Source organism: Pagrus pagrus (assembly GCF_965226575.1).
Source record: "Pagrus pagrus genome assembly, chromosome: 9".
Lineage (NCBI taxonomy): Eukaryota > Metazoa > Chordata > Actinopteri > Spariformes > Sparidae > Pagrus > Pagrus pagrus.
In genome coordinates, this window is record NC_140193.1 from 19,213,489 (window position 1) to 19,225,652 (window position 12,164).

General features: G+C 36.4%; 1 protein-coding gene across 1 annotated transcript; it reads right to left on the minus strand.

Moving 5' to 3' along the window:
• Positions 1 to 297: 297 nt before the first annotated feature.
• On the minus strand, positions 298 to 11,661 carry LOC311262244 (uncharacterized protein). Its single transcript, XM_084361509.1, has 12 exons — positions 11,384 to 11,661; positions 8,502 to 8,792; positions 6,335 to 6,598; positions 5,832 to 5,930; positions 5,432 to 5,494; positions 4,771 to 4,833; positions 4,437 to 4,472; positions 4,268 to 4,333; positions 3,324 to 3,431; positions 2,651 to 2,914; positions 2,391 to 2,450; positions 298 to 2,259 (listed from the first exon to the last, which is right to left on the minus strand). The coding sequence occupies exons 1-12, from the start codon at positions 11,430 to 11,432 to the stop codon at positions 1,862 to 1,864; spliced, it is 1,761 nt and encodes a 586-aa protein (XP_084217635.1). The 5' UTR covers positions 11,433 to 11,661; the 3' UTR covers positions 298 to 1,861.
• Between the last annotated feature and the right edge of the window lie 503 nt (positions 11,662 to 12,164).

Consider the following 12,164-nt stretch of genomic DNA (forward strand, 5'->3'; position numbering starts at 1 on the left):
TTGAAGTACAGTTTGTTTCAGATTTGTTGTGCTGTCATTAGTTTAGCAGCTTATTTTTCTCAAATGTCTCTGCAAGTTCATTGACTGCTCATCATTTCCCCACCTGATACCTGGATCCTCCTGCACATTAAGTCCCTTTCCGGCTCAACTACCAACTTTCAAAGGAATCTAAAAGAAAATCCTGCAATCTTCAATAAATATTCTGTTATTACTTCTAAATTACCTGGAACTGGGAACCTGAGCTTATATTATATAACAAAGAGGGGAGAAAGTGGAAATAAATAAATCACACTAGCATTGTGTTTATCAAAAACATTTATCACCAGTAAGAGAAGGCATAGAAATCACAAGTCATTCATAAACATTCAATAAGCAACTTCACCCTGAGCACCGAACATTTCAACAATCCCACATTAATGAATGAGCAAAAACAAGCTGAATAAATGACTGTACAAAAGATTTTTTATAAACATAGAACAAATACAAAAATGCATTGTAATGTAATATATTCATATTTTTCACAGTGGGTATGATGGTTACTTTTCTATTGTCACATACTCACGTGTGACATCACATTTATTTTTCATTCCTTTATTAATCCACGGGGATTATCTGATGTTTATGATGATTTCACTCTCATACAACACTTTCAATAAAGCATTTTTAATTTAAAGAAAAAAGGCAAATATCTGTTTTTGTTCTTGTCCCATTGCAGCATGAAGTCTGCCTTTAGAGCAGAGATTAAAAAGATTAGTGGTTATTTCTGTTATTCTGTCAGTGTCTCTTTCATGCAAGTTTAAAAGTCAAAGCACGATGTTCATAAGATTAGTGCTATCAGAGCTTTGATTGAATTAAATATTCAACTTATTTATAATTAGTGATTCATAAAATAAACACAAACATGTAGCCTCTAAAATCACTTTTTGTGTATCATTTAAAAAAACAAGCAATAACACGTAGTAACACATGTAGTGTATAATGAATCTGTTAGAATAAACAATATTAAAAGGAGTGCAAAAGTTAAAAGTAGTAAGACGAGAGAAATCACAAGAGGAAGAGAGTGACACATGTAAATCAACGCAGTTTTCCTCCTGTAATCTCTGAGATTAATTTCTGGTCACTTCCTACATATTATGAAGTGTCATTTCTGTAGTGTCATTTCAGGTGTCAGCCAGCTGTCTGAGACTGTTTCCCTGTGTATAACATGGCTATCTCTGTGTTATTTTTACAGATCTGTCTAGTTATCTAGTTAGTGTTCTGTTAACGATGGTTTGTTACTTTACATGACAGAGAGGCAAAAGAGATATGTCCATCTCTCCATAAAATCCCTACAGCCATACAGCACATACTTATCTTCCCGAGGACTATCTAAGGCGGAAAGTCCTCCATATTCTTTGAACTCTGCATTTACATGTTTCTATTGATCTGTTCCCTTTGTCTTTCTGCTATGTGGTATTTTCAACGTCCGCCATACTCAAGGTCTGAGCAGCAGCCCTTTGCTGTGTGTCGTCCTCTGTCTCTCCATTTATCTTCTATCTTTGGCTGCTTATCTAATTCTAAAAGTTAAAAAGCCCATAAAAAATATAAAAAAAATAATAATTTAAAAAAAACAACATAAAACTTGACTTTCTTCCCTTTTAAAGTTTCTCTTTGCAGTTTGCCAGTACAACAACTTCATCTTTCTTTTGTCCTTCTTTATGCTCACTAATATTCTCATTGGCCTGGCTTTTTTTCTTTTGGGCCACTCTGGACATCATTTTTTATCTTTAAGAGTATCATCTTCACTCTTACCAGACTCAGTGTCAGGAGACTCCTGAAAGGTATCGGTGCTCCTGTCGTCTGGTTTTGTTGGTGTGGGGCTCTAAGGCTGATGGGAGGGGTCTGAATACAGATCTGCTTCTTCACTGTTATCTCCACTACCTGATTCTTTTTCAGCTGCAGGAACTGGTTTGTCCATTTCTTGCTGCTTATCCTCACTTTCACTCTGTGACAGGTTTGGATCTTGGTCATGTCGTGTCTTTTCTGAATCTCTCTGTTCGTCCTTACTAGAGGCGCCTGATTCATTTGTTTCCCCTACGCCTGATGTGTCAGTTTCTCCATTGACCTCATCTAAGTTGGCGTCTTCCTTTTGTCCAGCAGTGGTCTCCTCAGGAGTCATATTTGGAGAGTTTTGGGCTGGGTGTGAACGCGGCTTCGGAACAGGAGTGACAGCATTTGCAGGATGAGACTTTCCTTCCTCATCCTCATCCTTCTCTATATCTGAAACAGACAGTAAAACAATGTATGAAAAGTGCACCTAACTGCTAAGAATTTGTAAAAGGATAATACTTTTCAGAGGCAGTCTTTGTTACTAGCAGGATTACTGGGATCGAGAGGAGAAGGTGACTCACTGCATGGACTGGAAGGAGGAGACCCAGTTTGTTCATGCTCATCTTTGTTCTTTTCTGAATCTGAAACACAGAAAAACATTTTTAAAAATAAGAAAGCTTTAAGAGATTAAATCAGAACAGATTTTTTAGAAACAATCCAGTAAAGTGCCATGTATAATGTTAACAAAATATAGTACTAAACAACTGAAAACTTTTCAGAGGCAGTCTTGGTTTAAAATCAGTTGCTTTTCCTGTGACTATTCTGAGCGTAGTATCCAGACCTTGGTGTTCAGACGCAGTGGAAGAATTCAGATCAGACATCGTGTTTGTTGACTCAGCAGCTGGCTTTGGTTCATTTTCATTCTCAGAATCTGAGAAGTCACAATGTGGGACTTCTTCGTCTGCAGGTTCGTTGAGCTGGTCTGGATCTGCATCACCTTTGTCATTACCAGCAAGATTACTGGGATCCAGAGGAGAAGGTGACTCACTGCGTGGACTGGAAGGAGACCCAGTTTGTTCATGCTCATCTTTGTTCTTTTCTGAATCTGAAACACAGAAAAACATTTTTAAAAACAAGAAAGCTTTAAGAGATTACACCAGAACAGCATTCTTAGAAACAATCCAGTAAAGGGCCATGTGTAATGTTAAAAAAATATAGTACTATTGATTAATGAATTTCAGTGCGCTGGTTTCACCTTCTACAATTGAGTACTTGCTGATTTACTGTCTATTTATATTATTTTAAAATACATTTTGATGTTCGGAATAAAATGCTTAATTATTCTGAATATTGTTATTACTATAATTACGTACATATTCTATTAGTTTAAACAAAGTTTTTATTGTTTAGTGTTATTGCATATAACAATCAGCACATTTCCCAGCAGTAAATAGTTGTAATAATCCTGTGTAGAACATCCCAAATCAGAAAGCGTAACATTCAGCAGTTTATACCTTTTACAGCGTCCGGGTCTCCCAAATGGTCGAGAGGCTGAGTAGAGGGAGGTGTCGGTGTTGTGTCAACAGGAGGCCTCTTTTCATCATCCTCAGCTGTCTCCTTAACTGATTCCAAAAATGAATGAAATTTTAAATATAATGTAACTCACAAGTGAGAAAGAAAGAGATGAAAGATAAAATATCTGAGATGATATCATATAATCTTTTATCGAAACAATCCATTAAAGAGAAATGTGTGAGGTAGATAACAAGCTGACAAACCATTTCACAAGAGACTGCATTGACTGCATCAATCGATATCACTTATATCATTGATATAAAATATAAATGAGATTTAACAGTGGATGCTTCATGGTTCAGTCCATCGTCTATATCCAGCTATAAATCAAGGAATCTCTCTTTGTGTCTGTCTGTTCGTCACATATCTTGAGAACCTTTCATCTGATCAACTTCCCACTTGGCAGGTTTGTTGATAACAACCCAAGGAAATGCAGTGTCAAATTTGGTATAATTTGGACACTCAACACACTCATGTTAATAAATTCTCAATAAACAGAGAACACTGCTCTGTGCAGCAGCAGGGGCATGTCTTCAGCGCTCTGGCTTTATGGCTCTGCAGATGTAAGCTGGGCTCAACTTGTGTCACACATAAGGAGATCCTCCACAGATTTTCTTCTCTCTATTCTCTCTATAACTCTATAACTCCAAGATTTTTAGATATTGGCACATCACGCTCTTCAGATAAAGTCATCATAGCAGAGGGAGCAATGTCCAGTTTTGGGAATGTTACATTACGTTTTGACATATTAGATACATATATCACATCTTGAAAACTTTATTTAAATTAAAGTGAAAATAATCAATGTATTAAGTGATAATGAAATCATCAGTTCTTGCTGTTAACTAACACAATTAGTTTTTCTTAACTAACAAGAAGGTACCTGCTGAAGGTGAAGTCTCTCCACGAAACCTTGACTCAATGTGATTTATTTTGTCTCGGACACCACCTGGAAAGAGTGAACAGTGACAAAAAGCAAAATTAATTTATATGTATGTATGTACATGCATCTATGCATAAGTTATAATAAATAGCCTTTGTGTTAGACTAACCTTTTGGAGGCGTTTCATCCTCCACGTTGTCATCTTCTGTAACAAAAAGAAAGCATTTAGACCAAGAATGCTTTGTGCTGCAGTCTATAATAGTTTCAAGAAAAACAATGTAATGTCTTTGTTTATTATCTATTTGTCCTCAACACAAGTTGTGTTACTGTTTTAGCAACAGTAAGAAGATGTGATAAACCTGCATATAGCTCAAAACAGGTACATACAATCATATGTCAGAAGCACAACAATCAGCCCCCTTTATCTTTTACGATGTCCAGGTCTGAATCTGTGTCTTCTATTTGATTTCTAGTACGGTCATTGAGCTTCATATTCCTATTACCTTGGCTAAGTCGCTGTTTAGAGGGAATTGTGGGTGTTCTGTCAACAAGAGGCCTAAGTTCACCTGAAACAGATTGAAATGCAAAATATAATAAACTCACAAGTGAGGAAGAGAGAAAAGAAAGATTAAAAAAGATGTTAGACAATATGAACTTTGATTAAAACAGTCCAATAAATAGCAGCATGTGATGTTAATAAGAAGTTGATCAACTTGTTTCACAAGAGAATCATGGACTGCATCAAAATAAACCACTGAATGCCTCATCAATTGATCATTTCATCAGTTTAACAGTGGATGCTTTATGGGTCGTTTTTTTAGTGAAAATCAGGGTCCAGATGCATACACTAAACATTTTTAAAACATGTCTTATTACAATTTATTTACTGTATTAAAAGATTATTTGACGCTTTAAAAGATCTTTACTTAATAAGTGTCCACTATCTGCCTGTAACTGTTTTAACTGACACTGTTGTTGTTCTGTATGTTTGTATTTCTGGTTTGCTTTCTTTTTGTGCACTTCATGTCTTTGTTCATACTCCACGTCACAGGAAATGAGGGCTTCCTTCAAGTGATTCTGATGAAGTCTTTAATAAAGGTTTGAATGAATGAACATTTAAGTTGCAGCCCTAAAATCTGAGAGTGAAAGAGTACAGTATAATACCTTCTGTTGCACCAGGGTGTGTCTGATTTTTTGGATCAGGTGTATTTCCGTTGGCAATACATGCTGGAACAGAGAGCGAGAGGTCAGAAAAAGAGTGAAGAAACAGTAGGTTTTAGTTTCATGCATTGTGAAGATTAGAGTCAATAAAAACAGCTGCTTATGTTCAGTAATACTACGCATTTAGTTACAGTAAGAATGAAATGGAAGAATGTTTGATCTTTAAATGACCAGAATCTTGCCGCGCACAGAATTTATAACATTTGGTCGACTGTTATACACAGTGTTGAGAATACATGCACATTAGTGAATATATACTGTATAGATCAGCTAGTACTCCGTAGATGCTGAAAAATAAATCATCTTGGAATCAATTTCTCTGGTTAAGGTGTACCAACTGTACCTTTATGGCGTTTGCAGAAGAATATACCCAGACCAAGGAGTAAGAGTAAGAGTACTATGGCGACGGTGACTACAACGCCAATCAACACTGAATTGTTCTCTGCGTGGAAACACAAACATCAAAATATGGTAACTTATGTTTCATCCATTACTAAAACAACAATCAGTATCATGACCCTTGACATTTCAGTCTAGTTTTAACACGGAAACTCTGTAGTCTCTCTTGACACTATAACCTAAGGATATATTCATTTTAAACCATTTCAAACTCTTCTTATTGAAAAGAGATCTATTAATATATATATTCTATCATTATTACTATTATTGTTTATGTAAAGGAAACACCATTTGTGAATTTCATTAAAGTGCACGTTTCTTAATGAAACCTAAGACTTATGTTGGGTAAATTACAAAAATATTCGATGTAATTTAGTGTCTAACAATAAATTTGCTTGAAATAACAAATCCAACAAAATGAACAATAAATACTCAGTGCAATCTTACCAGGGTAGCAATCCTTTGCTGTGAATGTAGCTGTTTCTTCACTTAAAGGGTTGCTCACCATGCAACTGTATTCTTCATCATCATATTTATCCCCCAGAGATATTGTTAACTCTGGGCCAGGCTGCACGTTTCCATGTGATCGCCACTCAACCTTCATTAAGGAAAGAGGTTGTCTGGGCTCTACGGAGCACAGCAGCGTTCCAGATTTGTTAGAGCCGCCACCATCGTTCATCTCACAGGATATAGTGGGCCTGGCAACCTTGTCTATATGAAGACATAGATGAACAGACAAATTAATACATATCTAAATGAATGTTTCTATTATGTTACCTTTATTATATATATCATGACAAACATTACATTAATGCAACTAAATTTTAAACATGACATTGGACAGTGGCTCTCAAAGTGGGGGGCATAGAGCCACTATGAGGAGAGGGTGAGTAAGCAGGGGATAAATATGGAGTTGGAGTTATATGGAGTTAAATGAATAAGATTGTACGGGATGTATAGGAAATGTACAAAATAGAGTTTTTTGGCGTCTAAATGAGGGCATGCCAGAAAAAGTTTGACATCCACTGGTATAGGGTATAAAGAACATAAAGTTCTTAGTAGGAAAAGTTTTTTTAAAGGGCAAACAAAAAAACACTTTTGGTCATAGGACATGACATTACGTTTTACTGCAGAATAAGAAAGTCGCAGTTGTTAGTCGCTGTAACATTTACTTTAGCACTGACAGTACATTGTTTGAGCAAACCAAGCAAACAATTTTTGGGCTACTCAAGAGCAAAGTGTCTCAATTGATACTATAAGCCATCATAAAAAGCAACGCACTATAAAATTCATTTTATAGGTAATGTATTAAGAGATAACAGGGGTTGATGTCTTGATCTCTTTACTACACTGAGTGTGAAAGGGCCGCACTGGTTAAATATCTCTCCTTCAGCGAGGCTGTGATAAATACATGAATTTAGGTACCAATTACAGTTATTCACTATAAAGAGTGGTTGGGGAACATTTCAGGGGAGACAAATTCCCTGTCTAGAAAGTGAAAGTGAAAACAACAGCACACAATGACTTATTTATTCCTTAAACTAACCCAACAATGTCCTTCATTGACAAGGTTAAATAGAAATGTAAATCCAAAAACTTTAAGGAGTTAATTCAAAAGCATGAAAGGCTCAACAAACCCTCGACCATGATGAAATGAACAACTTGAAACATAAACAGTGTCAAAGGTTCAGTAGCTCTAAAAATATTCCCCACCTGCACTACCACACCCATTTCAGCTTTCACTGCACGAGTGAATGACAAACCTTTCTGATTAATGGATAAAACTTGTGTAGTGAAACCAAATCTGAACAAGTCCCTATCGAATTGGGACACTTCTTGGGTCAATACTAGCAGCAAAACGCCTTGACTCTGTATCAGCGTTAAACATCTGACCACATTGTCTCTGCTATATTTGTTTTTATAGGTATGTAAGCAGCATTAGTAGAGTTTCCTGTTTGTAATTCCCCCGTTCTGTGTTTGTTTGTCTTGTCTTCAAGCCACATGGATGAGCAAAGCGCCATCCATATGACTAAAAATATCGCTGTCAAGTGTTTGATTCATGACACAATGGAATAAAGGATATAGAACAATACGCATTTTTCTATCATCACACAATATATATCATCATATCGCACAACCATCGCCACCAATATGCTTCAAGTCGCGTGTTTCTGATGCAGTGTGGTGTTTGACTTGTGCAAAAAAACTATTTTATTCTATTTTTCCATTTAACTGAATGGTAAGAAAGCTCTTTTGTTGTCTTATCAGAACGTATATGTGAAACCTGCCTTAATTTATTTATCTCCAATCTCCCCTGGAATACACAGCCCCACTATAATGCTGCAACAAGTAAACTAACCAAGCAGCAGTTGAATGCACGTGGTGCAAACAATAAAACATGAAACAATCTAATATTTCTTATTGGCAGTGGCAGTGTTATAATCTATTAACAATATATGTATATATCCTTTTTCTTTATTGCAGGTAGTCTATTTTCTATTTTATTGTGTGTTATTAGCCAGATCATGCATCCCTCAATTCAACAGAGTGCATTTACCAATATTGATTGATTAACTGTGCATAAACACTCAAAATGTAACAATTAAAAACTCACCTATGACCTCCAATTTATGAGCTGATGTGGAGAATTGTTTGTTCATGTATATTTCCAATTCATAGTCTCCGCTGTCTTCAAATCTGAGGTTGGTGATTTCGAGTTCTGCAGTGTGCCAGTCCAGGGAGATCCTGTTTGCATACTGTCCGTACACATCTTCCTCCTGGCCATTAAACTCCACCACTTTGTTGCCATTACGCTTCCACAGAATACTATCAGGTTGTCCAGGGATGTCTGGCTTCAAGTTGACCTTCTGCCCCCTGAGTTCATATCCCGTAAATTGTCCAGTAACTAGACACATAGAATAGAGAGGTATAGAAACATGCAGCATAATGAGCGAAAGAGTTCAATATGTTTTAAACATCAGAGGGTATAATGCCAACTCAAGACTGACTCCAATAAATAAATCTGCAAAAAATACCATTCACATTAAAACTTGCAATGTGCAGAGAGGTGTTGATTCAAATCCACTATCATTTTTGAGACTGTAGTTAGGTGTAGTAGGTATCAGTTTAAATTATTGTTTCTTATATTTTATACCCTTAATGTATGACGCCGGGCAAAATATTAGAAAAGGCTTTTCATTGTAAGTGTGAAAGTTAATTCTTGACCTTGGAAAAGTAGTAGTTTGTAAATAAAATCTCAACTTAAGGTCGACTCATTTGCTTGTTGTGGAGCTTTTGAATGCACAGTCTTTGACTGCAGATGGAGTTTGCTAAGTTGTCATGGAGATAGAAAAATTAGCTGGTCGTACCTGACAAACAGACTGAGTGAAAACAGGTGTCGTGTTAAAATGTTTCCCATTCCTTGCCCTGGTAACAGAATAGTTATAGCTCATATTGTGCCCCCTCTCTCTCTACTTGTCTGCATATTCACGTTGGACTATCTTATGAAGGCAAAAAATGCCAAAAGATAAAAAATACCTTTTCCAGTAGCTTGCATGGTAGCTAAGCTTAGGTTATGGTAGATGTCACAGGGTTGACTGGTGGAGAGCTGTAAGTCAATTAACTTTGATTTTTCAAGAAAAATTACCAAATATTGTTTCAGCAGTTGACAATTTCTTTCTTTCTTTCTTTCTTTCTTTTTTGCATTATGTAAAAATAAACTAAATATCTATACACCAAACAATTAACTGAGAAAACAAACATTAGATGAATCAGTGATGTAAATAACCATTAATACAGCCCTTGACTTGACTTAGGTTAAGGCTAGGTTTAAAGCCCACCCGCGACTCTACTTTTAATACTGATATTAAAGAGGCTCAAAATTCCAATAACAATACGTCGGTCAACATACACGTTTTTGGCAATGATCCTTCAAATGTGGTTATTGGCAATTAAACACTTATGTAATGTAATGCACACCTCTGCACACTGTCATCAGCAGCCAGAGGAGCCAGTTCAGCGACAGGCTGCTCCTTCCAAAGAGCCGGACAAACAGACTAAAAAACTCCTTTGTCCCCCGTGCCATAAAACTGTTCAACTCCTCACTGGGGGGGAGGAGGGCGAACAGATGAATAGATGTACAGATGTACAGTGAGACAGAGAGAGACTGAAGGACAGTCTAAAAGTATATATATATACAAGTGTGTGTATATAATACATTTAACTTTGTTCTTACAGTGTTTTTTTATATTTATATTTATCTATTTATATGTATACTTTCTACTGTGTGTGTAACAGTGCTGTGAGTGACATGGAGCTTCAATTTCCTTGAGGGAACCTCTCAAAAGGATTAATAAAGTTGTCTGAGTCTGAGTCTGAGTAATGTAGACAGGATATTTTACAGATTAACAATACATGTACTTATGAGTGCACTGAAACACTGGTCTCACTGGGAATTAAATCATTTTAAATGATCCCAAACAACTTTCCCTGCAATATAATCTCTAAAAAGACAGTTTTCGTATCGGTCCATATCGGGCAACATATAAGTGACAGGCCAATATTGGAAAATAATATGGGGCAAACACTATATCAGTCAGACTCTAGTTACCTTGACATTAAACACTGCATGAAAGAACTGGTCGGGTGATGAGATTGAGTACAGCAAACAGACAATATTAGCTGTCAGAGTCAGTGAATGCATGGATTTAAAAGAGGTCCAATTCATTGACCAGGAGTCAGTCGGCACCAGAGAAAGATCAACAGGACATTCACATATGATGCAGGAGACAGACGGATTGCAATCTGCTCGCAGGTATGTTCACCTTATCAACTGAACCATCTCTATGTCAGCTGAACAAAAATCCACCTACTGGAGAAGACCATAAGATGCAGTTGAAAACTCCAGAAAAAGCTTGTGAACAGATAAATCAACTGTATTTTGTCAAATATCTCAATATACTTAAGTCCAACATGACAAAAAAAGACACTACAGCCTCAAAAAAGTAGCCTGAGAGAGCTCTCTGACACTGTGTCAGCAAAATGATATCAGCTAGCAAACACATGGTGGATTAAATGCAGGGCTGTTACATTAGATGACTGTACAGGTGTAACTACAGGTGTAAAATCAGTGTCATTAAGAAAACTGTTTTATCAAATCAAAATGTATATTTTATCATTATGTGTATTTCTTAGCATTCCCTTACTAATCAGACGCTTTTTCCATAATAATCACATACTTACTAAAAATCAAACAGTAGGCCTGTTAACTGAGCTTTTTGTTTTAACCACAGGAGTTAAGAAAAAGGAGGTCATTACTAACTAATGTAGTGTAGGCTGCAAGCCACAGCCATTTTAACTGCTGTTACTCAACTTCAGATAAATTATTAACAGGCCTATGGGCTGTAGTTCACTGTAGTTTTCATTTAAACACAAAAGTGCCAAACTTTAAAAAAACAAACAAAGAAAAAAACAACTATAACTCGCAAATAAACTCACCTAGACTGGATGTAAGAAAGAAATAGACCAGAAAATACCGACGAGCCATTTCTGCAGGAAAAAAAGCAGGAAAATGCCGGAGCTTCAGCCTCAGAACATATTTACTTTCACTTTGCTGTCGTCTCAGGTGTTGTGGGGAAACAAACTATTTAACTGCCGTTCGTGAATCTCTGGTGTTAATTAAGTTCCTCGAACAAGCTGGAACAAGATTATAACCACACACTTGATTGTAGCTGCCAAAAGCGAAGGTGAGTAAAAGGGTGGGGGCAGGCGGACTAGTCTCAGCGAAAGTAGTTTATCCAGGGAAACAATCTCAGCGGCGAACAGTTTCCGGTCTCTTTGATTTCCCCTGCCCTTCACAATAAGTTCAAATGAAGAATAGTAGAAAATACTATGAAAAGCATATTTGTCTCTGTGTAGTGGAGTAAACGTACAATGAAGTTGTAATATTGTACAGTACATCTACTCAAGTGCTCTACTTAAATACAGTTTTGAGGTACTAGGTAATTTTCTGCTGCTTCGTACTTCCATGCCACCACATTTTGGAGGCAAATATTGTATTTTTACTCCACTACATTTACTTGATCACTTTAGTCACTGGTTGCTTTGCATTTTTTTTTTAATTCATTTATTTAATCGACAATCAGATTAAAAACAAAAACACAGATTCCAATAATTAGAAAAATGCTGACTAATGGATCCAGGGCTGGTTTTATCAGACACACATACTATACCATATAAACATATACACACCTGTAGATAAATGTATAATTGACTTTTC